The 27,396-nt window shown below is 48.2% G+C and overlaps 1 protein-coding gene across 2 annotated transcripts in view; it reads left to right on the top strand.

The window, feature by feature from the left end:
• ARID1A (AT-rich interaction domain 1A) overlaps nucleotides 1-27,396 on the top strand; it is a 68,500-nt gene that overhangs the window by 37,978 nt on the left and 3,126 nt on the right. The window contains exons 5-19 of one of the 2 annotated variants that reach the window (XM_052662238.1): nucleotides 13,133-13,373; nucleotides 13,643-13,732; nucleotides 14,286-14,453; nucleotides 15,180-15,492; nucleotides 16,810-16,955; nucleotides 17,044-17,153; nucleotides 18,352-18,561; nucleotides 21,186-21,393; nucleotides 22,548-22,680; nucleotides 22,849-23,024; nucleotides 23,352-23,502; nucleotides 23,591-23,722; nucleotides 23,806-23,899; nucleotides 24,373-25,264; nucleotides 25,610-25,740. In XM_052662238.1, coding sequence (XP_052518198.1) covers nucleotides 13,133-13,373; nucleotides 13,643-13,732; nucleotides 14,286-14,453; nucleotides 15,180-15,492; nucleotides 16,810-16,955; nucleotides 17,044-17,153; nucleotides 18,352-18,561; nucleotides 21,186-21,393; nucleotides 22,548-22,680; nucleotides 22,849-23,024; nucleotides 23,352-23,502; nucleotides 23,591-23,722; nucleotides 23,806-23,899; nucleotides 24,373-25,264; nucleotides 25,610-25,740 — 3,195 coding nt within the window. Of the gene's footprint in view, nucleotides 1-13,132; nucleotides 13,374-13,639; nucleotides 13,733-14,285; nucleotides 14,454-15,179; nucleotides 15,493-16,809; nucleotides 16,956-17,043; nucleotides 17,154-18,351; nucleotides 18,562-21,185; nucleotides 21,394-22,547; nucleotides 22,681-22,848; nucleotides 23,025-23,351; nucleotides 23,503-23,590; nucleotides 23,723-23,805; nucleotides 23,900-24,372; nucleotides 25,265-25,609; nucleotides 25,741-27,396 lie in introns of both variants that reach the window. The other variant, XM_052662230.1, reaches the window with a different exon arrangement.

Genomic DNA, 27,396 nt, shown 5'->3' with positions numbered 1-27,396 from the left:
TGAAAACTAACCGAGCCTTACCTCTAGTGTGATGGCTCCTGGGCTTAGTTAGCATTACTGAGGACTCGTGGGAAATACCCCATTCCACCAAGCATGCCACTTGAATTTGACCTTGTTCTTTCCGTTTGTCCGCACTCCTGCTACAGGAAGCTGGTGGTTTGTTACTTCAACCAGAAATTGGTATAAGAAGATAAACTAGGATCTTGTATGGGCCAGTTGTGTCTTTGGTCATTAGCTGTGCAGGGCTGTGGCCTGGTTCTTTACCCCCTGGATTATGTAAACATATTTCCTGCTTCTGAGGAAGACAGTTGGTGCCCTCTCTAGCCAAGCCCAGAGAATCCTTATTTGGGGTTGGGCAGGTAATGCTACCCTCAGCAGAGTAAAAGCTTGCAGAGAATATAGGGATGGAAAGGAAAGCATGTGCTGACTCAGCCTTCCATCGTCTGTGAGCCGTTCAACTCCCCCCAGAGCTTAGAGTGGGAGGGAGAAAGTACAGGAAGATGGTAAAAAGGGAAGAAGTGAAGGAAGCTGTCCTGGACAAATGTATTTTGAAGTTATAGGCTTCCCCATCTTTCCCATTTTTCCTCAGAAGACTCTGACTTAGGGAATATGCTTTGTGAATAATTTCTTTTGTCTTCACAACTACTACTCTTGTCGTCTGACCAAATTATGTCAGAAAGAGTGGTTTCTACACTGAACCTAGGTCATACTAAACCCTAAGTAGTTTAATAGGGATGGATTTAATATAGTAAATAGGGCTTGAAGATTGGTTGACGCATTGAGGGAGCATGCCTCTAGGCTTGTCCTCCAGGAATCGGGATCTAGACCTAGATTTGACCCACCAAGGGAACTTCCGCTTGTGAGCCTCTATCAGCTTGAGTGCTCTCCAATCTGCTCTCCAGGGATCGGTAAGCTGGAATCAAGCAGCGGCGGCCGCAGCCACCAGAACTAGCACCAGTTAACTGGAAGACGAAACCAAATGCTCCTGTAGAAACAAGTGAAGGAGACAGAAGTGTGGTTGCTGACATACTTTGATCTAATCTTGAGTCTGATTCTAATTAGCAGAACCTGAATTATAGCCAAAAGCATCTGCAGGGGGATTCTGGGAAATGTAGTTTTTAGCTTTTTAACCTCTGCAATTAGGAAAAGAGTAGAATGGAGGCAGCATGAGCTACTCCACAGAATATTCACCACACTAACAAAAACACCATCGTCCCCCTTCACCCCACACTTTACATATACGAGAACCTAAGGCCCAGAAAGGGTAAAGGACATGCCCAAGGTCATTCAGTAACTGAGAACATGGGGTTCCCTGACTTCTAGCCCATTGCTTTTACTATTAGGACCAACTCCTGTAAAGGATCTGCAAAAAGCTCCTTTAAGAGAAGGAAGAATGCCATATTAAAAAGACAGACTTTGTCTTCCATATTTTCTTCTCTTTGGAGAAAGGGAAGGAGGTGGGATGGAGAGGTGTGAGATTGAGACTTCTAGGCAAAGGTAATGATAATATAGCTTCTGGGTTTGGGCCTGCTCCCCAGGAAGGTGTAGGAAGCATTTATTCTGGAAGGAAGAAACCTCAAAAGCTCAAATTTCTTGAATTTCCCAAGTCAACATATGGATGAACTCAGTTACCTTGGTGATAGTGGCTTTCCTCCATCTTTATCTCCTCTTCCTCTTCTCTCCTGTTGGTGCTTTTACAACCTTCTGCAAAGCTGTTTGGGAGATGACCTCAGTGAGGTACCTACCCTGGTTCTGCCATTGTCCTCCTTCAAGAACACCAACCAAAATCCAAAAGCTAGCTCCTCGGTGTGGGACTGCCAAGCTGTGTCTTGTCTTTCTGGGGAAGAGGTTGAGAAGCAGTGGAGGGTGAGGGGGTATCTTGGGGTTTTTGAACAAAGTTCGCCTAGCAGTGCTATCTTTACAGAAACCAGTGGGTCCCCCTGCAGCAGAGTGAGAATCTGGGCCTAGAGGGGAGGGCCCATAGGTGTGGAGCTATGTTAACATACCTGATAAATCAAGCATAGAATCAGCTCTGTTGTCTTTTTCTCATATTTCTAAGATACTTGGTGTTCTACCTGAAAGCTGTGATGAAACTGTTGTGTGATCCAGGGCTGTCCCTCTGGGGGCCACTGCTTCATCTCTTGTTCCGTCTACTTCGGTGGCCAGAACCTATTCCTCCTCCACACCTGCTGTCAGCATGGAATTGTCTGGTATTGTGACATAATCTCTGATTGCCCTGAGGCGGAGCTCACTTCCAAGCTGTTGGCTTGCTTCCCATTTGACTTTTCCCAAGGGAGCTAAGAAGCCTTGCCTTGTTGAAGGTGGGAACTGGGCATTGGAGGCTTAAGCTGACAGCGTATCTGTCCCTTCCTGAAGGCCAGCTTTGATGTGGGAAGAACCCTGAATGTTGTTTACCGAGATGTGAGCAGATGATTTCCTGATGGTTGGGGGAAAGGTAGGAGAGAAGTTCCGATAGAGGCAGAGGATCTGTGCTCAGAGGCACTGTTATCACGAATGTGTGTCCTCCCCTCCTTCCCTCCTTCTGCCTTTAGGACGTGTCTTTCCTTGTATATAGAGTTGGTGTTTTTGGTTTTAAAGGCCTTCAGGGTTGATGGCTGTCTTTTCTGGTGTAAGCTTCTATCCATTTCCCACTCAGATTTGTTTGTTCCACTCTTCCATCTAAATCTTTGGATTTTATCTAGACCTGTAGGTCATGGTAGGGAACACCACTGGCAGATGCACATTTAGAGCTTTAAATATCAAACCAAGGAGGCCCTCCAGCCCCCAGACCTTGGTCTGCACTGTGTTCAGCCCAGTGCCAACCTCACCTTCCTCTCTGGTGCACATCACATCCCCCTTGCTTTCTGGTTGCTGTATTTCCGAGGAGCAGCCAAAGGAGGTGGATGCTTAAGGTAGTACCCCTCCCCCTTAGACTTCTCAGACCCAGAATTCTACTGTGTTTTCTGTGTTATTTCCTGTCCCCCTTTTCCTAGTCTCCTTGCTCAAGTTCAAGGATCCAAGCTGATGACCATGAAGGAACATGGTCTGTGTGGTTGGCCTTCCTGATGGAATGCAGGACTTGGAGAAAGTAGGGAGTTCTTCACGTCTTTGCCTTCCCTAGCTTTACAGTGCTCTTTTCCTGCTGGGATTAGAATAGCCCTTTTCCATAAATATGCACCGGTCTTGACTGCTCTAACTCAGACCCACCTCTGCCCTAGTTTCTTTTTTTTTTTTTTCTTAATTTGAGTCTTAGCTAGTGACCCTTAGAACACGCTGTACATTTTTGGCCAAGAGGTGGTTTTTGACTAGAGAAGACATTCTCTATCCTGGCCTAAGTGAGAAACCCTGGTAGAGGGAGGGTTGTGTGTCAGAAGACTGTTCAGGTAGTAACGTGGGTATCATGCAGGCCTGGTGGGGTCTGTGACGAACCAGAAAGCAAGGTTTCAATCCATCAGCGCTCTCTGGGAGTTCTAGGATCTATTGTTCTCACAAGTTGGAAACCTGGATTTTTTTATGTAGAACGTCTACATCTTTAGAAAGATCTCTGTGGGGATGTTGGGCAGTGGATTAAAAGGCTCTCTGGGGTCTGTGGGTTGGCCCAGGCAGCGTCTTGTGGGTTGCCCATGTAGCTTTGGTTCCCTTGAACTGGTGTTTATAATTTTTCTGGGGGTGGGGTGTCTGTGGGGAGCACTCTCTCTCTCTCTCCAGCTTGCATTGTGTTTGGTGTTTGTTTTACTGGTTTGGGGAGGGGCCAGTGCAGAGAGATGTTGAGCAGAAGCGCTCGATGTGGTTCAGCCTCCAGCTGAGCAGATCTGTGGGAGCAGAGTATCGACCCCTGGAAAATCAATGGCTGCTGCAGCGGCTGAGCTGCCGTTTGAAGGGGTGCCCACTGTAGGAATGCCGGCAGCCCGCCCGTCTTTCTTCTCCCCTCTTTTCACCTCAGCGGCGCCCTCAACCTTCACTCAAAGGGTCAGACCTACCTGAAGAGATTCTGCTGCGGTGGATTAGGACAGCAGGTTCTTGTATTTTTGTAATTAGATGGAAGTTTCTCCAGTGACACAGAGACCCGCCTCCCGACAGCCTCCTCTCCAGTGCAATTCTGTCAAGAGTTCTTACCAGGTGGCCAAGGTTCTTTCAGCGTCGCACTTCTCAGTTTTAGTCAGGAAAGTCAGTTCCCTTGATGACAACACCCAAGAGTCCCTCCTTCAACTGTGGAGGTCTAGAGTGAAGGTACAGTGTTGTGGTGAGGGGAGGACTGTTAAAGAAGAGAGAGAGACTAATAGAGATTGGATCTAAAGAGGATGCTTTTGAGTAACACTTATCAAGCGTTCTGTCTTTCGTGGGCCTGGCATTAGTAGGAACATTGGAGGCTCTCGCCCCACGGGCTAGTGAGGATAGGGGCAGACTCAGCACAGTGCCACCAGTCCTGAACTTTGGGTCTGAGGGATCTTGAAGGGACTCTGGGCTTTGTGGAGGGAGGGGGATCAGGGAAGTTATACTGTGGTTGTGGAGGCTTTGCCCCCACGAAGCTGTTCTCATCTTTGAAGCTCCCAAGGCTGAAAACAGCTGTAGTCTGTAGTTGCTGCATGGATGGTGCAACTTCACACAACTGGTCTTCCCACCCGCTTCTCTTTGATGGCTGGGAAATGGGCTGCCTGGTACTGTCAAGGCGCATTCTGTCGCCCCATCGTTGGAGCATGGCTGTGGGCAGGGGGTTAGAGCTTGCTTGGCTCATGCCCCTGGAAAGGAGCTTTCCCATGTTGTAGTTTGGGGCTGCTCAGCAAGACCCAGTTGTCCTGCAGTTTGGAAGGGTGGCTACAGGGCCGGGTGAGGAAGAAAGTGTGAGGGTTTGAGATGATCCGAGATGAGGCCACCTGGAGGCCAGAAATGTGTTGACTTCTCTCTCTGAGCCCCACCCTTATGCCTGATAGCAGGATTAGGGCACAGAGCACAGGCAGAGATCACATACCTACTCTCATGGGACTTCTGCTTGTCTCCTCAGATTCCAAGTAATTCTCTTCCCCCCTCCATCCATTAAGTACCCTTCTGAGGACCCAGAGGTGAGGAAAAGCACTATACCCTTTAGTTTAGAAAAAGTAGGCTTAAATTAAGAAAGTTAAACGTGAAAGGGCTGACTTGAAATAACCATGAAAGAAAGTTTAGTAAGGAAGAGTGGCTAGGAAAGAGAGGGCCACACAGCATGGTAGACTGGGGGAGCTGAGTCGTCTAGTTTTGCTCTTTCCTTCTGCACAGAACTAAGTGATGCCGAGTGAGGTTAGCCTCTTAGAGTCATGTAGCTAAGCACCCAGCATGTCTGGAGACAGGCTGTTGCCTCATGTTGTGTGGAGCATGGAGCCCAGCCTTTGATGTTGGCAAGCTGCCACCTTATGGTGGGAAGAGTGCAGGCTTTGGAGTCAGAAATACGGGTTTAAACCCAGTTCTCCTGTTTAACAGTTTTCTGTCCTTGGGCAAGTCATTTAACTTCGGAGCTTCTTGCTTCTTTGCTAAAATGGGCATGATCCCTACCTCAGAAAATGATGTGAGAATGAAGTGTGAGCCAGCCATGTACCCTTGAGAGTCATGTATTCATGTCAGTTCTGAGTCCCTTCAAGAGGAAGATACGGAGGATCTTGCTTTACTCCTCTTTCTAACATTCTTTGAATTTGGAGATTTGGTCTCCCAGAGCTTTCTTTATGAAATTCAACATGTACATGTATGGGATTTCCTCTTGGAGGTGGGTGGGCCCTGAAAAGCATCCTGGAGACAGGAAGAGTCTGACCTTTTCTCTACCGTGCATTCCCCACCAGGCAGCCAGAAGGTACCGGGAAGAAATCATTCATTGTCCACAGAGTAATAACCTGTAGAAAAAGGGAAGAGGGAGTTTGGTGAGGGTTTTTTTGTTTTTTGGAAACTTGGGGTGGGGGGTAAGAAATAAGAGTTCTCTGAGCCTTTCCCAGAGTGGTTTCTGCTTTTCCACACAGTGAATGTAGTCCAGGCAGGATGATGGTCCCAAACTGTAGGGTAGTGCCAGTCTCCTTGTCTTTTCTTCTTCCTTGAAGTGTGAAAGTCGCTCAGTCGTGTCCGACTCTTTGTGACCCCATGGGCTACACAGTCCATGGAATTCTCCAGGCCAGAATACTGGAGTGGGTAGCCCTTCCCTTCTCCAGGGGATCTTCCCAACCCGGGGATTGAACCCTGGTCTCCTGCATTGCAGGCGGATTCTTTACCAGTTGAGCCACAAGGGAAGCCCGTTTCTTTCTTAGTGCCTGTTTAAACCCTGACTGGGGAGTAAGAGGCAGCCTCTTCTGTGTGTTGATTCGTTCCTGGCATTTCAGCCAGCAGTGCTCTCTAGGGAGGGTTGGCATTTAACCTCTTGGACAAAGACCCCTCATTGGAGCAACAGAGCAGCAGGCGTGTGACTCTGGAGCCCCTTCTAGTCTGGGTGGGTCAGATCACCCATCTTTCCATTTAGCAAAGACTGAAGGAGAGAAAGAGAATTACTGTACTGAAAATTTGGGGCGGGGGAGGTGTTTGATAGAGGTAGTCTCTTCTTCCTCTCATCCTTGACAAATAAATGTTGCTTTAAAGAAGGCTTTATGAAAAATCAGGCCTCCTCAAAACTTACTTGTCTTAAGTTATTCCTTAGTTTGTCAAAACTATTGCCTCCTTTCCTACCACCTGCCTTTCATCAAAGGTTAAGTTTCCCAGCCTCTTCTGTGCTCTTCAGGACTCCCTCCCATTCTCTAGCCTGGGGGCAGCCTCCTTCCGTGGCCGGGGGGCCGGTAGGCTAGGCTGGCAGAGTACCAGTGCAGATTTGGTCTCTTCAGTCTGTGCATTTGGGCTTTTTTCATCCGGGACTTGTCATCTAAGTGAGTATGGCTGAGCTGTGAAGTTCCTACCACATACACATGCACCCCATGCTCCCACACACACACATTTACTACAAGTGTGTGTGTAGCATTTACCTGGGGTGGGTGGTTTCCCTGCCAGTAGTCAGCACAACTTGGCAAAAGCTCTTCACAAGTGAAAGAGTATGAGAACTCCATCTGGGGGGGTAACAAAAGCTCCGTTTCTCAAGGATTCAGCCAAATTTCTGAGAAAACCCTGAACTGAACATTGCCATGGAACTTCCTTATTGATGTTGTTTAATCTGCTCAGCAAAATGCACTGATGTCATCCTTGTGAGTCTCTGTGGGGAGATTGTTTAACCCCCTTCTGTAACCCTGATCTGGTATCTTTCTGCTTGAAACTGTACTCAATCAGGCAGCCAATTCATGTTAGCACTAGCAAACCCCCGCCCCACACCCCCGATGAGGTATGGACTGTGTGATTTTCGGGCATGGTTTTGTTGTGGTGTGAAGAGAAGGTGTTAGCTGCTGAGTTCTGTTTGTCAGCAGAGCCTGACAAACTCATGCTGGCACTCGCTGGGGCTGGGCAACCAATCACAGCTGGAACGCTTATCGTCATGGAATCCCTATGGGCTTCCTCTATCAGGTCATATCCCAAAATAACATTGGGCAGTATTTCAAGTGAAGAAACGAAGGCTTTCGGGGCTGTAGCCAGCCTGGAGTGTGAGATTCTGTGTGAAATAGTTGGACCTGCTCCAGCGCTTTTGATCTGCATGGTAGATGAGCAATAAAATGCATGGAACACGTTGGAAACACGTGAGGAAATTCTCCCTGGCCCTGCTGCTTCCTTGGAACTGGCAGGGCACTGAGTGGGTTGATCCTCACCTCCTGTCTCTCAGCAGGATTGTGCTTGGAGGAAAACAGAGCTGGGAAAAGAGATCGTTCCACTTACAGGGCATTGCTGTAGTTCTTTCAGCAGTCCTCCTAGAAGGCACCTGTTGGGTGGACTTGGGAGAACTGAGACCCAGGGTCCTGAAATGCTAAAAGGTGGCCCCAGCAGAAAGAGCGAACAGGGGCTTGGATTGTTTGGACTTTGTGTGCTAAGTGTTGTAGAAAGTCGAACTCGTTAGGCACATTGAAGTCTGACTCAACGACCAGACATCCGGCTTTTTGTGGAACAAAAGACCTGAAAAACTGGCTTTTTGTAGGGTAGAAAGCAGAGGTGTGTCCTGTGCAATAAAAGGACACAGAGTTTAGAGCAGTGTCCATGTAGATGGAGCGGGGAGCCCTCTTTTGGAGTCTTCCGCCTTTACCTCTCCCTCTCATTTCCCAATAAAAACTTCTCCTGTGATTAGCTGCTGGGACTGATGGGTGTGTCTTACATCTTATACTGCCGCGTGTTGTTGTGTCTCTTATTCCAGGGTACTGCTGCTGGTATTGGATTTTCCATATGGCCCTGACCATGTGGTGCCAGTAGAGTTTCTTGCAAATGCCCCAGGGGCATCACAGACTCAGATTTGTCCAGTCATCTTGTCGTTTTAAGTGACAGAACTGAAGCCTAGCTTGTTGCTAGCTTGACCAAGGTCACAGCTGATAAGTACCAAGAGCTTTAGTCTCCTAACTCAAGGTTGTGATGCTTTTTCCTCAGTCTTTATGGCATCACAACATAATGGAGAGAGAGAGAACACAGGCTTTGGGGTTCAGCATATCTGGGTTCAAAGTCTTAATTTCTGTCACTTACTTGGTGGGTGGCTTGGGCATGTAACCTAGTCTCTCGGAACATCAACTTACTCCTGTTTAACATATTAGTGGTACTAGCACCTACATCTGAGAATTGTGGAAAATTAAGGAACTCCGTAGCGTGGCTCGGGTGGTAAAGAATCTGCCTGCAATGCAGGAGAGACCCGAGTTTGATCCCTGGATGGGGAAGATCCCCTGGAGGAGGGAATGGCCTCCCACTCCAGTATTCTTGCCTGGAGATTTCCATGGACAGAGGAGCCTGGTGGGCTACAGTCCATGGGGTCACAAAGAGTCAGAGTCAGACATGACTGAGTGACTAACACTTCCATTTCCATAAAATGTCCGAAGCATCATAGATGCTCAATGTTAATATAAATGCTCAGTTCTTTCCTGTGCTAACATTCTAGGGTTGTTTTTTTTTTTTTTTTTTTTTCAGTTTATTTATTTTGGTTGCACTGGGTCTTTGTTACTATGCGTGGGCTGTCTCTAGTTGCGGTGTGCAGGCTTCTCATTGCAGTGACTTCTCTTGCTGCAGAGCATGGGCTCTAGCCTGTGGGCTCAGTAGCTGTGGTGCTTGGGTTTAGTTGCTCTGCAGCATGTGGAATCTTCCTTGACCAGGGATCGAACCCGTGTCCCCTCCATCGGCCGGCGGATTCTCATCCCTATACCACCAGGGGAGTCCAACATTCTGATTCTTAAAAAATTTCTTTTTTTAATCAACTCCTCCTCCGACCAGTTGCCATCTGATGAAAAGGGTAGTTTTGAGGGACTGGCCTCATACCAATCAAATGAGAGAGATAAGAAGATTAATGCTGATTCTTTCCCTACTGTTATTCTCTGCCCAGGCATTCCAGTCCACGTGGGCTGCTGTTGACAAGTGGTTTATTTAGTACTTTTTCTCCAGAGGAGCCTCAGGGCACTTTACCAAAACTGACAGCTCTCCTCAGAGTGCCTCTGTGAAGGAAGCCACCACGTTGCCACCACAGGCCTCTAGGCCCCTGGGATCCCTCAGCTGGACTAGGACATTCGCCTGTGTGTCTCTGGAGAGCCTGATTTATACCACACTCTGTAACTGAAGGAGCATTTGCAGGCTTTACTCTGACCTTGTAGCTGTGGTTGGTGAGCTGGTAGGGTTTTTTCCTTTTATTTTTGTTTATTGAGATACAGTTGACTTACAACACAATACTAGTTTCAGGTGTATAACATGATTCAGTATATGCGTATACTACAAAACGAGTACTGCAGCGAGTCTAGTTAACATCATCTGTAAAGTTTACAGGGGCTTCCTGGTGGCTCAGATGGTAAAGAATGCCTGTAGTGCGGGAGACCCAGGTTCAATCCATGGGTTGGGAAGATCCTCTGGAGAAGGGAATGGCTACTCATTCCAGTATTCCTGCCTGGAAAATGCCATGGACTGAAGAGCTGTAGTCCATGGGATCGCAAAGAGTCGGACACCACTGGCTAACTAACCTATAGTTGCAGAATTTTTTTTCTTGTGATGAGAACTTTTGAAAGATGTCAGACATACAGTTTTATTACCTCTAGTCACCATGCTGTACATCACACCCCCTTGGCTTATTTATTTTATAACTGGAAGTTTGTACTGTTGACTCCCTTCTCATTTCTCCTTCCCCCTCTGGCAGCCAACCAATGTGAGCTGGCTTTGTTTTGTTTTAGATTCCACATGTAAGTAATATCATATGGTACTTATCTTTCTCTGACTTCTTTCATTTAGCATAATGCCCCCGAGGTCCATCCATGTGGTCACAGATGGCAAGACTTCATTCTTTTTTATGACTGAATATTCCTGTGTGTGTACACGCCACATTTTCTTTATTCATTCGTCTGTCAATGGGGTTAGGTTGCTTTCCTGCTTTGGCTGTTGGAAATAATGTTGCAATGCATGTGGTAGTATATGTATCTTTTCAGGTTATTGCTTTGGTTTACTTAGGATAAATATCCAGAAGCGAAATAGCTGGATCACTTGGTAGTTCTTTTTTTTTTTTTTTTTCATTTTTTTTAGGGACGTCCATACTGTTTTCTGTAGTGGCTGTACCAGTTTATATTCCCACCAACAGTGCCTAAGGGTTCCCTTTTTTCCACATCCTTGCCAAAATGGGTTTCTTTCTACTTTTTGTCAATAGCCATCCTAGTAGACGTGAGGCTCATTATGGTTTGGATTCCTTTTCCCTGACAGTTAGTGATGTTGAACATCCTTTATTTTTTTTCCCCTCCTTAGTTCCTCAGGTCTCCAAGGATATACACCAAATGGAATAGGGGTGCCTCTATTGAAAGCAGCCAAAAGAGAGCAGAGGGGGACTTTGAGTTTACTTGTACTATCTGAGCTATTTTTACCATGAAAATGTTCATGTTTTACTTGTTTAATTAAAGACAGAAATGTTTAAAACAATTTTTCAAGGCCATTGGAAGAGTTCTTGTCTTATGGCTGGACCACTGATTCTTGTTTTGTTCCAAAATATGCTGATTTCTTTTTCCTCTAAGCAAGTAGCTCTTATTCCTAGAAGCTGGTGGTTTGGTAAGGAATGGAGACAGTAGGAAGGAATGCGAGGGAAGCTCATGGTCCCTAAAACAGAGCATTGGGCTGTGGTTTCTGTTATAGACCAGGGCTTAACAAGTGGCTTTCGAGGCCTTTTCTGGCCGACACAGTTGGCTCCTCTTGTCATCTTGCTGCCACTTTGGGTTTACCCTTCTTGGTTCAGAAGCCAGGTGTCCTGGGACAGCTTAGCCCTCAACGTGGAAGGAATCCTCTGTTGGAATGAACCCAAGGCTCTTTAGAACTCCAGGTGCTTTAGTCCTTTGAAAAGAAAGAGGCCCTTCGGTGTTACCTAGAGGAGGGCTTCTTGAGTTCTCTTCCATGCTGGGACTAATTCTAATTGCATTTTTAAAGCATGCTATGGTGTACTGGGTCTGCTTCTTATAGAAAAGCTAGCATTTTCTGAAATCTCAGCTAACCCTGAGAGCTGAACACAGACACAAATGTACACCTACCTGCCTGCCTTGCCTTCAAGGCAAGCTTTGTTCCCACAAAACTCAGCAGAAATACTCCCAACCTAGTAAAGTAACCAACTGGTTTGCAAAAGGTCCAAGCAACCTGGACACTTGGGGAGAGCTTAAGAGGTACTCTTTGATATCCAGTGTTAGTGTCTGACTCTAGGGGCAGAATCCCCTCGAACTCAACTTTCCAAGGTGAGCTTGTTGTGGGAATAGGAATAGGCTCAAATCAGGCCATTTTGGATTCTTTTCCTCTTCAGATGTGTCTCTTTAAGAGAACTCTTTTCTTAACCATTTGAGTCTTAGGGTTTTCTTAGACCTGAGCCTGTTCCCAAAGCTCTCATCCTTTTCTTCAAGGTATAGTTAGTTCCCAGCTTGAAGTTAATGTATGATGTTGAGCCTGTGGTGTTGCCAGAGAGTGAAATTGGGCTGGGGTGGGGATGCATTTCCTGGGGTGAATATCTTCCTTTTTCTTTTTTGGCCAGGCCACATGGCATGCAGGATCTTGGTTCCCTGACCAGGGATCAAACCCATACCCCCTTTTGTGGAAGTGTGGAATCTTAACCACTGAACTGCTGGGGAAGTCCCTCTTTTATTTATTTATTTTTTTCTTTTTCCGAGTATTTTTTCATATTGAGGTCCTAATTGCTAACCTTGGGGTTTACTGACGTAGCATGAACTTTGTAAGAGTGAACTCTTTACAGTTTAATTCAAGACATAATCCCTAAGCACAACCCCCAAATAAACACCAAGTTCTCATTGAAACATAAAACTAAAAAAAAAAAAACACTTGGTTTGTTCAGTTGGCAAACATTTGTTCATCCCTGTTATTGGCCAGGTGTTAGGAATGTAGTCCCAGGCCTTCTTGGCAGTTAAGGAATTGTCTGTGTAATATATCCCTTTCTTACCTCCTACCCCTTATGTTTTAAAGTATGGCAACTTGGAGTGAGTTCTTGGTAAATGTAGGTTATAATAATCTGATGCAGAGGGGATCTGTGAATGTTGCCCAAACTTGTTAACATTTTCTTATAGCTCCTGGTGCCATGCTGGCAGTGTTGTAAGTTTCCCGGTTGGAAGAGAACTAAAGGCTCCCTGAAAGAGCTGCTCTCTTATGACTATAGAAGTTGGGGCTGGGAAAGAAGATGAAAGTACTCAATCTGCTTCTGGTGGATAGACCAGGGGTCAGCAAACAATAGCTTGTGGGCTAGCTACTTGTTTTTATAAATAATATTTTGCTAGGGCACAATCACATCCATTTGTTTACGAATTGTCTGTGACTACTTTTGTAGTCTTATGGCCTGAGTTGAACAGTTGTGACACAGACTGTACGGGCTGCGGAGTCTAAACTATTCTCTATCTAGCCCTTAATAGAGGGTTTGCTGTATGCAAGCTCTAGTATCATGAGTACATAAATGTGTGCCGTGTATTTACTTGGCTGTTTAAGGAAAATATTAATCATGTAATAGGATTGTTGAACAAAGAATCTTTCTGCCTCAAAATTGCTAATCCATATCCTTGTGTATATGTTCCAGGATCTGTCTGGTTCAATAGATGATCTCCCCATGGGGACAGAAGGAGCTCTGAGCCCTGGAGTGAGCACATCAGGGATTTCCAGCAGCCAAGGGGAGCAGAGTAACCCAGCTCAGTCTCCTTTCTCTCCCCACACCTCCCCTCACCTGCCTGGCATCCGAGGCCCCTCCCCGTCCCCAGTTGGCTCTCCTGCCAGTGTTGCCCAGTCTCGCTCAGGACCACTCTCGCCTGCTGCAGTGCCAGGTACCATCAAGTGCTGGCCTCTGGGGAAAGGGAAGGAGAACTGCCGTGACCCCCGCATGATATTAGGGAGTCCCAGCCTTCCACTGGCTGAGAGATTCCCTTCAGCGTTTGAAGAAAGGAGATGGGAGCCCCTTTGCTGGATTCTCCAGTGTATGGGATCCTGGGAGGTTCTTGGCCTTCCCAGAAGCCATTTCCACTTTGAACTTAACCTGCTGACTAGGATTTCCAGGTGTAGCCGTGACTGGCTTATTTCTTTCTCTCTGGAGCAGGCAACCAGATGCCACCTCGGCCACCCAGTGGCCAGTCGGACAGCATCATGCATCCTTCTATGAACCAATCAAGCATTGCCCAAGATCGAGGTGAGAGCCTGGGCTTCAAGGGAGAGGGGTAGAGGGCAGAGGCAGACCTTTGGTTGATTATCTCTGCAACAGCTTTTGGAGAACTATATGACCATGAGGCTTAGGACAATCTCAGCAGCAGGTTGTGAAGTTAGGATGGGCTTGGCCATCTTGGTGGCTCCAGAATTACATCTCCCCACAGCCATTTTTGTTGGTCATGTGTTTTGATGGATTACCCCTCCATTGTGCCCTATTTGGTCAGCAAATACTAAATACTCAGCATCAGATCTTTGCCTTGTAAATCCTACAGCATTTATCAGGGATTTGGGGCAGGGGTCATTGCCTTTTTTTTTTTTCCCCAAACCTCCATTTAGTAGAAACAGTTGGTATGCCCTGGGTTAATGACTGTGTCACTTTTGAGGGTGCCTAAAAGAACACATAATTATACAACAAATAAGAGACTTCCTGTAAGTATTTGCTAAAGAAAATGTAGATGGTGAAGTCCTAGGATAAGGGAGAGCATTCGTTCCCATGGTACTGCGATAATAACTATGTGGACACTACCCACAAATAGGTTACATGCAGAGGAACCCCCAGATGCCCCAGTACAGCTCCCCCCAGCCCGGGTCAGCCTTATCTCCACGTCAGCCTTCCGGAGGACAGATGCACACAGGCATGGGCTCCTACCAGCAGAACTCCATGGGGAGCTACGGTCCCCAGGGGAGTCAGTACGGCCCACAGGGTGAGTATTCGACCCGGGTAGGAGTACATGGGGTGAGACTAGAAAAGAGTTCCTTGGTTGATACGCTGCTATCTGGGTTATAAGAGTAGAACTACGTTTGCCTTAAATCTACCCAGGCCAGGCCTTAAAGTAGAGCAGGACTGCTGTCATGGGAAAGTCCTTGAATCTCTCTGAGCCTCTGTTTCATCTGTAAAGTGGGGATAAGGTAATTTAGCCCAAGACAGAGCACAGACACTTAGTAAGTGGTAATTACTGGTTATTTTTATTTTTTAGTAAATTAGTCCCAATGGAATAGATCTTTGCTCAGAATCAGCCCTAGATGGATCTCAAGCTGAATTTCTTAGACAGAGCATGGAAGATGAGTATGTAGAAAGGGAAGAATTCTGGGAGTTGAAGGACCTGGCTTAGCAGCCTAGCCAACCTTGCCTGCCAGCCAGCCTTGCCTGCCAGCCAGCCTTGCCCTGTGCTGTGCTGTCTTTAAGATGAGGGGCAACTGAGGCCTGGCTTTATACACTCCTGCCACACCCTCCTTACTTTTTTTTTTAATGGACTATGAGGTTTTGTTGTTCTTTTTTTTAAAGAGACCATGAAATTGGTCTCTTTCCAGACCAAATATTGAATGATTCCCATTGTTTATGTCTTTAGAGTTTTAGAGTTGAGCATTATTAATGAGTTGCCATTGAGTCACTAACCAAGTCTCTGCATCTTCTCTCCTTCCCCTCCCAGGAGGCTACCCCAGGCAGCCAAACTATAATGCCTTGCCCAATGCTAACTACCCCAGTGCAGGCATGGCTGGAAGCATGAACCCTATGGGTGCTGGAGGTCAGATGCATGGGCAGCCTGGCATCCCACCTTATGGCACACTCCCTCCCGGGAGGATGAGTCACGCCTCCATGGGCAACCGGCCTTACGGCCCTAACATGGCCAATATGCCACCTCAGGTTGGGTCAGGGATGTGTCCCCCTCCCGGGGGCATGAACCGGAAAACTCAAGAAACTGCTGTCGCCATGCATGTTGCTGCCAACTCTATCCAAAACAGGTAAGGCCTGGGAAGTGAAGGGGGACGGTAGTGCAAGGAGAGCATTTCATCTAATTGGGAAGCAAGCATTTAATCTAACTGCAGAGTCATTTAGGTCGTGGAGATACTTGTGGACCTAAACCATGTTGTCTTGGTAAATAGGCATTTTATTGAGAGCTCTTTAGAAAACCAGGTTTCTTTACAGTGAAAAAGAGCAGAAGTGCTGACTTGTAAGCATCTCAGATTGGTATCAGACATCATATGTAAAGAAATGTATAAAGTATACGTTCCTTTGATTAGTAGAATAGGTCTTGAGAGTTTATTTCTTCTGCCAGTCCAGCTTCTTGGTTTCCAAAAATGTTTTTAATGATGCACATGATTTGGGTCTGTGGCGTGGGAAATGGAGGATGGTGAGGTTGTGGTTTGCCATCTCTCTTACTCTTCTGTGTGGTCCTTTGTATTTGACTCTGGTGCAAAAGTGCAGAAGGCTCGTGTGATTTGGTTTATGACTCCAACATTCATCTCTTCCTTGGCCACTGGCTTCAGTGACTGTGATTCTGCTGTTTCTGAAGGCTCTGTCTGTGTACCCCATTGTTGATGCTGACAGTTCTTAAAGTGACTCTTACCTGGGATGTTGGTGAACAAAGGTAGACTAGGGTAACTGAATAAAGAGAGGTGGATTTGGTAGTGCTTTAGGATGATAGAAACACAAAGTTTGCAGTAGGCCCATCAAGGAGGAATACAAAGGGGTGTTCCCTGGTGGCCTAGTGGTTGGGATTCTGGCTTTCACTGCCATGGCTCAAGTTTAATACCTGGTCAGGGAACTGCGATCCCACAAGCTGTGCAGTGTGGCCAAAAAAATAAATAAAACTAAGGTTTGTTTTTTTTTTTTAGGCATAGTTAAAAATGCACAGCCCCTCCAGGTGCTATGTTGCGAGTTTGGTTGGGGTGACATGACAGAGTAATAAAACTGAGCATTTAGTCTAGGCCTTTTGCCATAGCGAGGGCCCCTAAATGGAAACACAGCTTGACTTTGGAGATGCCTTAAAGGGAAGTAGTATTTAAGAGACACAGTAAGACTCCATTCTTCAAGGAGTGCATCCTTTAAAATTGAGCGATGATTTCCTTTTGGGAGCTTAAACCCTCTTAGAACTTTCTGTGGGTGGTAGAAAATAAGAATATCTATGGCGTGGTTGTAGTTTGTGGGACCCATAAGACTTTCCCTTGTAAGCCTAACTAGGTGATCTTGGCTCACACAGCCCTGTTTATCTCAAGTCCTAATTTGAAAGCTTAGTGTCTCTAACTCTTGTCTCTCACACTCTGCATCTTCTTCCTTAGGCCACCCGGCTACCCCAATATGAATCAAGGGGGCATAATGGGAACTGGACCTCCCTATGGACAGGGGATTAATAGTATGGCTGGCATGATCAACCCTCAGGGACCCCCATATCCCATGGGTGGAACCATGGCCAACAATTCAGCAGGTAAGTCATAGGCATTGCTCACCCCAGGGATTTCTTCCAGAATGGTCTTTGTGTCACAAACCCATCGGACTTTTCTCTCCTGTTGTAGGAATGGCAGCCAGTCCAGAGATGATGGGTCTTGGGGATGTCAAGTTAACTCCAGCCTCCAAAATGAACAACAAGGCAGATGGGACACCCAAGACGGAATCTAAATCCAAGGTAATGGCTTATATCTTGACTCCTCAACTTTCTGTCCCATCCTTTCAGTGATAGGAAGGAAAAAGAAGAGAGGGTGATTAGACCTCCAGCCTTTTATATGACACCGACTAGATAATCTTGGCAAAGGCTGCTGTTACCTCTTCTTAACCATGAAGGGTCCCAGGATAATCGTTCATTGAATTAGGTTTGAGTTAGCCCAAGGGGTCCTAATGTAAATAACATAGCGTTTTCTCATGGCTGTCTGATACAGAGGAAATGCCAGACTGGCAGAGTAGAATTCTCTACGCTGTACTCTCTGAAACTGTGACCCCTGTCCTTATGTACTGATAGATGACGTATGTCATGGGTGACTGGTTGTTGTCTTCCTGGACCTTCCTGGACTCAGAACAGCAGGATTGGTTGGTGCCCTATGTTCCATAAAGGGGGAGAAGAGGCAGGTGGGCTTTGGGTCCTTGACCTCTCTCAGGTTGGTCCTGGGTGTGCTCTCTGTTGGGCTGTGTGGCATTCTGGGGATCTGCTCAGTATTTGAGTCATTTAAAATATTTCTGCCCTTCGTCATACCTCATTTTCCCTACCTTATAAAGTAGGGGAAATAACAATCATAACTGCCACCTCTTGTGGACGTTCACCTCTGGCTTCCAGACCCTTTTAGTCATCCTCATGTCTTGGATAGTCATCCAAAGCCATTCAAGCAGAACCCTTCCTTTCTTGAGAGGAGGAAAAGTTCCTTTTCATTTTAGTCTATTGTCTCAAGGTCATATTTTTGAGTTTCTTGAGTTCTCTGAAACGTCTGTTAAAGCGTGTCCAGGCTCCTGGGTAATGGTGTGGGTGTATTAGTGACACTGATGTCAGGTGGACAAGGGTTTGACTCTCAGTCCTGCTACTGAAACACTAGGAGATCTTAGGCATGGCCTCCTTGGTGCCTGCTGCCTTACCTTTTAAGAGAAGGATGATTTGTAATACCTAATGTGTAAAGGCCTCTGGCACAGCACTCAATACCTAATGTATAGGCAGGGTTAGCTTGCTTTCTTTACAGGAAGGTCTAGCTCCCTTTTGGTTTTTGTGAAGGCAGGGCAGATGTGAGTGACCACCCCAGAATGAGAAGCTTTACTACTGCCCTAATCAAGGGGCTTCTGAGACCCCTAGCATAGGCTTTGAATCTGACCAGTTCCTATGAATCTTGACCTGCCCCTTCCAGAAATCCAGTTCTTCTACTACAACCAATGAGAAGATCACCAAGTTGTATGAGCTGGGTGGTGAGCCTGAGAGGAAGATGTGGGTGGACCGTTATCTGGCCTTCACGGAGGAGAAGGCCATGGGCATGACAAATCTGCCTGCTGTGGGTAGGAAACCTCTGGACCTGTACCGCCTCTATGTGTCTGTGAAGGAAATTGGTGGATTGACTCAGGTGAGTGCCTGGCACTTGGCTCCCCCTGTGGTTTCAACAAGCCTTTCTGTAGGTACTCAGTGGCCTCACTGGTGCCACGCCTCCCACAGGCACATCACCCTCCCCTGCTCTCTGAGTCACATACTGACAGGCCAGGGAGCCCAGGCCTTCCAGAAGACAAGGCTGCAGGAGGAGGCTGAGGTCTCCATGGGTAGCGTGAAGTATTAGCATTATTTTACATGTTCCCAGAGTCCCCCTGAGTTGCAAATCAGGGCAAGTCTATGAGCATTCTGATTCCATGGCAGGCAGTTTGGAGTATGAGACAAGGGCAAGATTCAGAGAGGGGTCTGGTTTTGAATTCTTTCTTAGCCACTTACAACCTGAGTGATCAATCAAGAAGTATAACCACTCTGAGCCTTCATTTTTCTTACTTGTAATGTAGGGACAGTGTGTATCCTGCTAGACTCTTGAAAGCTGGAGATAATAATCAAATGAAACTTGGAGCAAGATTTGTGTCACGTACATTGGTCTGCAGGGTGGTACAAGGGAAGCCAGAATAGAAAGCTTCCCAGTGGAGACGGGACTTCAGGAGCTATTAAGTAGAAATAGTTTATGAAGGAAGTAGTAGGTGGGAAATTGTGTTTAGTTACTCTGTATGGGAGACTTAAATGAATGGATTAATCTCCACTGGAAACCCGAACTGAATACCACCCTGAGCCTTGCGCCTGCCCTGATAGCTTAAATCTTTATTTTATACTCAGCCCGAGAGTCAAACAGGTGAGGCAATCCTGGCAGACAGCCCATCGTGCCTTGCAAACTTTCTTCCTATGTATGTCCTGTAGTCATCATACCAGGAGCTTGCTATTGGATCTGAATGTGCAGCTGAGCTCAGGGGGATGCATAGTGGGAAGGGGTGGACTCCAAATCTTCTAAATCAGAAGAGGAAAACAGCTGTCACCAGCAGAAGAGAAAATGATTGGAATGAAGCCAACCAACAGTCAGTTATGAATTCCTTCTCCCTCAGGCTTTATTCCCCTCCCTCACAAAAGGAAAACAAAATAAAACAAGACACGTGCACACTGCCACATAACCAGCGTGGGAAGCAGAGCCCCAGCAGGCTTCTGAGGTGACCCTGGGTTCATTGCTGCCCTTCTCCCTGGTGTTGAGTTCTCATAGTCAGGGCACTCCTACGTGTAGAGAAAATGGGCATTGGGTTAGGTTTGGCATACTTTTTTATTGCATGGGCTTCTGGATTCACCGGACCTAAAATGAGGTATAGAGGGAATCCCAAAGCCCAGGGGTCTGACTTCCAGTTTCCAAAAGGTTGCCAGCCTTTTAGATGCTGTGATGTGATTGAACTCTAAAGACAGGTCAGAGAAGATAGAGTGGTGTTACGAGTTAGTTTGTGAAGGCTCCAAGAAGGCAAAAGATGAGTCCTGAGCTCTTCTGAAGGATTAACAGGGTCTGGGTCAAGGGAGGAGCTGTTCCAGTTGACTAGCCCTGATGGCATGAAGATGGGAAAGGGTCTGGAATATACCCTACCAATGCCACCTCCAGCCTTCCAAGTCTCAGCTCAGACATTGCCTGCTATAGGAAGTGTTCCTGGTCATTTCCCCTCCATCTAAACTGTTCCTTCCTTTGCTTCCTTATCACTCTTGTCTCTGGTGTCATAGGTACCATATCAGCAGGTGTCAAAACATTTGAATTCCCTGTGGATTGGGACTGGAAAGTTGGTGTTTGTAGCCCTTGAGAGACAGGCTTATCACATGGTGGACGAATAAATATAAGAATACCTCAAGGGGAATTCCCTGGTGGTCCAGTGGTTAGATCCTGCCACTGCAAGGGACACGGGGTCGTGCCCTGGTTGGGGAACTAAGATCCTGCATGTTGTGCAGCGCAGTCAAAAAACAATTACGTGAAGAAGGAATCCTGCCTGGCTAAAGCAGACAGACTAATTGTAGGGGTGGGAGACAGTGTGTTCTGAAGCTGAGGAAAGGAAGCAGAGCTCTAGACTGGTCCCTGGGAAGGTAAAAAAGAAGTCATGGGGCCTGAAGCATCTCCTGGACAGTTAGGACAGTGACTGCTGAGGGCAAGGGGCTTGCAGTCATACGTCACTGAGATGCGGGAGCAGGGACACAAGGATGTCAAATTTGCAAGAAGCCCCACACTGAGAGGAAAAAAAAAAATCAGATATGAAAACCCCCAGATTGACACAGTAAGTCAGGCAGGGTGGTTGTTGATATTGCCACACATCTCCATTTTATAAAATGTTAGTTTTTATCAGTGCATGTAAAGTATGATTTGGATCTGATGGTGCTTTGCACATCGTTTTTCAGCAGTACACTTGTGTAACGCAAAGCACATACCTTCTGAATTCTGATTTCTCTGACTAATAGTGATGTAGAGTTCGCCCTATTTTGAATAAGCGCTGTCTGACAGTTGCAGTGATCTGCTGAGGGTAGAGGGAAGCCATGGATTTCATGTTGGCTGTGTACTATCTACCAAGCAAGGGTAACTTCTGTGGTTAACTGAGAACTCTGCTTTTACAAGATGAATACCTGGTCAGTCGCCTGATGGGGTTCGGGGTATATGGGTAGGAAGGCCAGATGGAAGATGCACCCCGACTCTTGTGGTTGGTTGTACAGGTCAACAAGAACAAGAAGTGGCGGGAACTTGCGACCAACCTCAATGTCGGCACCTCAAGCAGTGCTGCCAGCTCCTTGAAAAAACAGTACATCCAGTGTCTCTATGCCTTTGAGTGCAAGATCGAACGGGGAGAAGACCCTCCCCCAGACATCTTTGCAGCTGCTGATTCCAAGAAGTCCCAGCCCAAGATCCAGCCTCCCTCACCTGGTAAGGATGGGGTGAGCAGCCTCACCAAGGCTCACCCTGCAGGGGTAGCATTCCAGGGCCTAGGCTCCTCATTCACCAGTGGCCACTGCCAGGGATGTGTGCTCTGTCCTGTCCTATGACTGAGCATAACAGGTTGGCAGGCTGAAGAGCGGGCAGTGGCACCTCCCTTGGGAGGTAGTTTGCAGCAACCCTTAAGTTTAAATTTTCATTGTGCACCTGGCGCCTTGCCAAATGTTTGTAAACTAGTGAGTGGGAGGGACACTGAACAAGTCGGGAAATCTGACAAATAGCAGTGAGGCAGGCCATCTGGGAGCCTTGGCCCACTGATGTCAGTGCCTTAGAATGCTGCTCAGACTAGAGCCCTGAATTCCCCAGGGAGTTGAGATGGCAGTGAATGGGAAGGAAATGGGAAGGAGGGCGTGGGGCGGGAATATGAATGGAGCACTCTGCCAGAGCGCCTCTGCCCACCCTCCTTTCTGAGAGGAGGATGGGGCCTGGACAGGCATGGTGAGGGAGGAAGGCCAGGGCTCCTGTAAGGTGGGTGTGAACACATGTGCCCTGGGGTTGACCTCCGAGGGTGTAAGCAGTGCCTGAGATGACTCATCAGCTGGGGAGGCCCAAGCCGCAGGGTATCTGCTGCTGAGAATGGTAACTAATGGAAGCGTTAATTACTGGTATTGTGCTCATCAGCTTCGGGGAACATTCGAACTGCTGGTGACATTGGGTTAGATGCTTGAGAACAGGAGTTCCTAGGTTCCTACAGTGCTCTGCAGGTTTGGGGTAAGAGGGAACCTCGCCAACCCAGCTTTCCAGGGCCTCTTAGGGCCCTGGCAGCTTGTGTACCAGCATTACAAGGTATAATAGGTTAGACAGGGTCCTTGGGAAAGTAAAGAAAAGGAGTTGGGAATCTTGACAGAGACTCACGTCATCACCAGCATGCTAATGGTCTCCAAACGTGAACAGCAGCGAGAAGAGATGGAGCCCTGAAATTCCCTTCTTTTTTACTGGCCTTGCAGATCTCCTGCTGAGAAGGGTGATTTAGGTTTTAAAGAACCCTAGTTCTAGCCTTTTTAGTGTTCCTCTTCAAAGAGATCCTAGGGCGTTTGTGTGTTTCTACGAGAGTTTTCCTGCTCATCCTGTATCATTGTCCACAGCGGGATCAGGGTCGATGCAGGGGCCACAGACACCTCAGTCAACCAGCAGCTCTATGGCAGAAGGAGGAGACCTGAAGCCACCAACTCCAGCATCCACACCGCACAGCCAGATCCCCCCCTTACCAGGCATGAGGTAAGGCCAGGAGCAGGGCCAGGCAGCCTGGGGGGCCTGGACAGGGTGCACGAGGTCCTGTGCAACCCAGGGTGTGACCCTGCTTCTCCAACCAGTGACTCCCATGTGACCTGCGGTATTGGAGGAATTGCTTTATTTAGGGTCTAATTGGCTCCCTTCACTCTTGAGTAGGAGCAATTCGGTTGGGATCCAGGATGCCTTTCCTGATGGAAGTGACCCCACATTCCAGAAGCGGAATTCCATGACTCCAAACCCTGGGTACCAGCCCAGTATGAATACCTCCGACATGATGGGGCGCATGTCCTATGAGCCAAATAAGGATCCTTACGGCAGCATGAGGAAAGGTGACCGACTGCTGTTGGCCTTCTGTCATTGAGGGCAGGGACAGGGCACGGGGGCGTTGGAGTGGCTTAAGGTTCTTGTTGCTCGTCACGCCATCCCCTTCATCCTCCTTTCTTGTCGTCTTCTCCTTGGGCTCACACATCATCCTTTACAAGTACATGTTCTTTGCTAGTTGGGGCCTTTCTAGATCTCTGTTTCAAACCGGTCAGGAAAACAGTTGGAACAAACCTGAGCTCTGAAGAGGGTCTGGGTCTTTGGGGCAGGCGAGGCAGACGTTGCTCGGCCTGCTGACCCACCAGTTTACTTACTGCCTTCCCTTTTGCTCTCAGCTCCGGGGAACGATCCCTTCATGTCCTCAGGTCAGGGCCCCAATGGCGGGATGGGGGACCCCTACAGTCGAGCTGCCGGCCCTGGGCTGGGAAATGTGGCAATGGGACCGCGACAGCACTATCCCTATGGAGGTCCTTATGACAGAGTGAGGTAAGCATGTCCCCCTACCCCCACCCCGTCCCACCCCCAACACCCCACAGCTATCATGGACTCAACCTGCTCTTCCGGTTTTGTTTAGGACGGAGCCTGGCATAGGACCCGAGGGAAACATGGGCACTGGGGCCCCGCAGCCGAATCTCATGCCTTCCAACCCAGACTCGGGGATGTATTCTCCCAGCCGTTACCCGCCGCAGCAGCAGCAGCAGCAGCGGTGAGTAAAGCCTGGTTGCCACGCTGCTGTGATTCAGGCTTCCCCACTCCCACCCTGATCGTCCACTTCTCTCCTGCCCACAGACATGATTCCTATGGCAATCAGTTCTCCGCTCAAGGCACCCCTTCCGGCAGCCCCTTCCCCAGCCAGCAGACCACAGTGTATCAGCAGCAGCAGGTGAGGAGGGCAGTGGGTGGGCTGACCCACAGGTTCCCCCAGGAGCCTTGTCAGCAGGCCAAGTTGAGGAGTCCCTTTAGATTCCTTGGCGTTCTTCTCCCACCCCGACAGCCAGTTTTGTGTGAAGAGCCAAGCCTTCAGTCTCTTCTTCCCCTGTTTGGGGTCCAGGCCCATCTCCAGTGCTCCACGAGGGTTAGGGTATTTTGTATTTTGATTTTTGAACCTTTCTACATTTTTCTGCGTAGAGCAAGGGAAAGCCAGAGGGAATAGAGAATGATTCTTGCTTTCAGAAGGAGCTTCAAAAGATTAACTCCGTAAAGGTGACTCCTTTGTTCCCGTGGAGTCTGTGTCCCCTCTCCTAGAGGGCCAGAAGTAAGCCCCAGCACGTGTCTGGTGTCTCATCTTAGCAGCTGTGGTCTTGCATCCCTGAATGCAGAGTGTTAACTTTCTCTCTGCTTCTGTCCCCGTGTTAGAATTACAAGCGGCCGATGGATGGCACCTACGGCCCTCCTGCCAAGCGGCACGAAGGGGAGATGTACAGCGTGCCGTACAGCGCGGGGCAGGGGCAGCCCCAGCAGCAGCAGCTGCCCCCCGCCCAGCCCCCGCCTGCCAACCAGCAGCAATCTGCTCAGCCTCCCCCTCAGCAGGACGTGTACAACCAGTACGGAAACGCCTATCCTGCCACTGCCGCCGCTGCTACTGAGCGCCGACCAGCAGGCGGCCCCCAGAACCAGTTTCCATTCCAGTTTGGCCGGGACCGTGTCTCAGCACCCCCTGGCTCCAATGCCCAGCAGAACATGCCACCACAGATGATGGGCGGCCCCATACAGGCATCGGCTGAGGTTGCCCAGCAAGGCACCATGTGGCAGGGGCGCAATGACATGACCTACAACTACGCCAACAGGCAGAGCACGGGCTCGGCCCCGCAAGGCCCCGCCTATCATGGCGTGAACCGAACAGATGAAATGCTGCACACGGATCAGAGGGCCAACCATGAAGGCCCGTGGCCTTCCCATGGCACACGCCAGCCCCCCTATGGTCCTTCTGCCCCCGTGCCCCCCATGACAAGGCCCCCTCCAGCCAACTACCAGCCCCCACCAAGCATGCAGAATCACATTCCTCAGGTATCCAGCCCCGCTCCCCTGCCCCGGCCAATGGAGAACCGCACCTCTCCGAGCAAGTCTCCATTCCTGCACTCTGGGATGAAGATGCAGAAGGCAGGGCCCCCAGTACCCGCCTCGCACATAGCACCTGCTCCTGTGCAGCCCCCTATGATTCGGCGGGACATCACCTTCCCACCTGGCTCTGTTGAAGCCACACAGCCTGTGTTGAAGCAGAGGAGGCGGCTCACAATGAAAGACATTGGTAAGGAGACCTCCTTGATTGGGTTGCTTAATCTGCCTCTTTACATCTGGTTCAGTGTTCTCTCTCCATCCTGATGTTCTGGATGAGTTAAAATCTGGTCCAGTGTTGACTAAAATAGAGCCAAAGAACTTTGAGTAAGGAAGAAATCAGCCGATGTCAGGCTTTACTAAAGGAATTGCCACGCAGTGATGTCCTAAGCGAGCCTAGAAGCCACGAGGGGCAGATGGGAAGTGCCTCTCACCATGTGTTCTCTTCAGAGTAGCCTGACTAATGAGCCAGCTCTGGGGTGGGGGGCCTCCTGCCAACCTGGGCGTGGTGGATGGACGACGTGGAGGTTTATTTCAGGAACCCCGGAGGCATGGCGGGTAATGATGTCCCTCAAGTCTGGGCTGCTGGCAGAGAGCACGTGGGCATTAGACACCATTAACATCCTGCTGTACGATGACAACAGCATCATGACTTTCAGCCTCAGTCAGGTGAGTCCAGGTGCTGGAGGAACACCGGGAGGGCCTGGGATCTTCTTAAGGTAGATGGTGCTAAGTGACCAGGGAATTACACCCTCCCTGGCCAACATGGTTGCCTTTATTTCACTTGTTGTTTTGATACCTTCTGTGCCAATACTTTGCCACTGGCCATAGGCCTGATAATTTGTGTTAGTCGATCAGGACTGACTTCAAAGGGAATTTGGGAGAAGCTTCTTGGTATTGGTAAGAAGGGCAGATTCTGCCAATGAGGACGGCATATTTTCTAGACCAAAAAGAACCCGGGGTCTCTATCCATGAACCTGTGGTCTCTGTCCGTGAGCAGAGCAGTTTCTTTATTTTCCCTTTCTTTCTTCACCCATGCTGAATAGATGAAGTCTTTATTGACACCCATTTTTCCTGAGATGTAGAATGAAAAGTGTGAAGAAATGTACATTGTGGGGCAGTGGGAGAGGTTAACACAGAGGTGGCTTTCCAAATTCCAAACCTTCTCTCCAGAGACATGTAGCTGGAGTTTTCTCAGCTAGGAAGAGGTTCTTCTGCACCATCCTACTCTGTCTTTTGATCATCCTCAGTACCTCCCAGCTCATCTGTCAAGGAATTGACTGGCGGGGCAATGTTATTAATAGTTCCATTTACCATGCCCTCACTTCGTGCTAGGTCTTTTGTGTCATCTTCACTGTAGCCATCTGAGCAGGTGTGGCCGCTTAGAGATGAGTAAATAGGCTCAGAGTCTTATTTTTGCCCAGGTTCACACAGCTGTTAGCAGTCTTTCTGAATCCAAAGCCTGGTTCCCATGAGAAAGAAAGGAACAAATATTGATCGAGCAATTTCCATAAGCCAGGCACTTGACATATTGCATTTAAACCTCAGAACAACGCTATGAAATTTAGGAATTTGCATCATTTTCAGTGGAAAGATAGGAAAGCTACAGCTCAGTATTTTAAATCATACAGATAGTTCCTGGAAAAGCCAGAATTCAAACCTGGACCCCTTTTTAAATCTAAAGCCCTATTTTTTCCTTTCAGTTATACTCTTCAGCCAGAGATTAATCTGACTGGATTAATGTTTTCTGCTAGGGGTAGGAAATAGCCTGTACAGGATCTAAGCTGGAAAGTTGTACCAGCTTGGAGCAGTGTTTAGAGAGCATAAGCCTCATCCCATTTACTGTGTTACGTGATGCACAGAGGTCCAGCCTCCTGGAAAGCTGGGGAGCTTGGGGAAGAGTAGACAAACATGTGTCCAGCCTGCCTTGTGTTGGAAGGCATCATCCCAGCATGCCTAGCCTTGGGCTTCACTTGCACTGGAATGTAGAGTGGCCTCCTAGAGGGACAATGCCAGTGACTCAGTGGGTAGGGAACGGCCTGGTGAAGAAAAGCAGGAGTTGGTTGAGAAAGGCGAGGTGGGGAGGTGGGTGGCCCTGGTAGGTGAGGTACAGAGTTGCTGGTCAGCATGGCCATCTGCAGATGCAGGCTTCTGTGAAGATTGGGCTGAAGGAAGAACTTTGTGCTAGGCAGAGAAGAAATCAGTGACTTGCTTTGTGAACGGCCTTTGGGAAAGAACCCTGACTCTCCCAGTGATACAGATGTGTGATCTGGAAGGGAAGAGGTTAGAGAGAAGACCTTGGCAGGCCTCTCAAGTCAAGGATTC

The sequence above is a fragment of the Budorcas taxicolor genome, chromosome 2, assembly GCF_023091745.1.
Source record: "Budorcas taxicolor isolate Tak-1 chromosome 2, Takin1.1, whole genome shotgun sequence".
Taxonomy (NCBI): Eukaryota; Metazoa; Chordata; class Mammalia; order Artiodactyla; family Bovidae; genus Budorcas; species Budorcas taxicolor.
The sequence above is the reverse complement of the archived record's forward strand: the minus strand, read 5'-3'. Positions and strand labels throughout refer to the sequence as shown.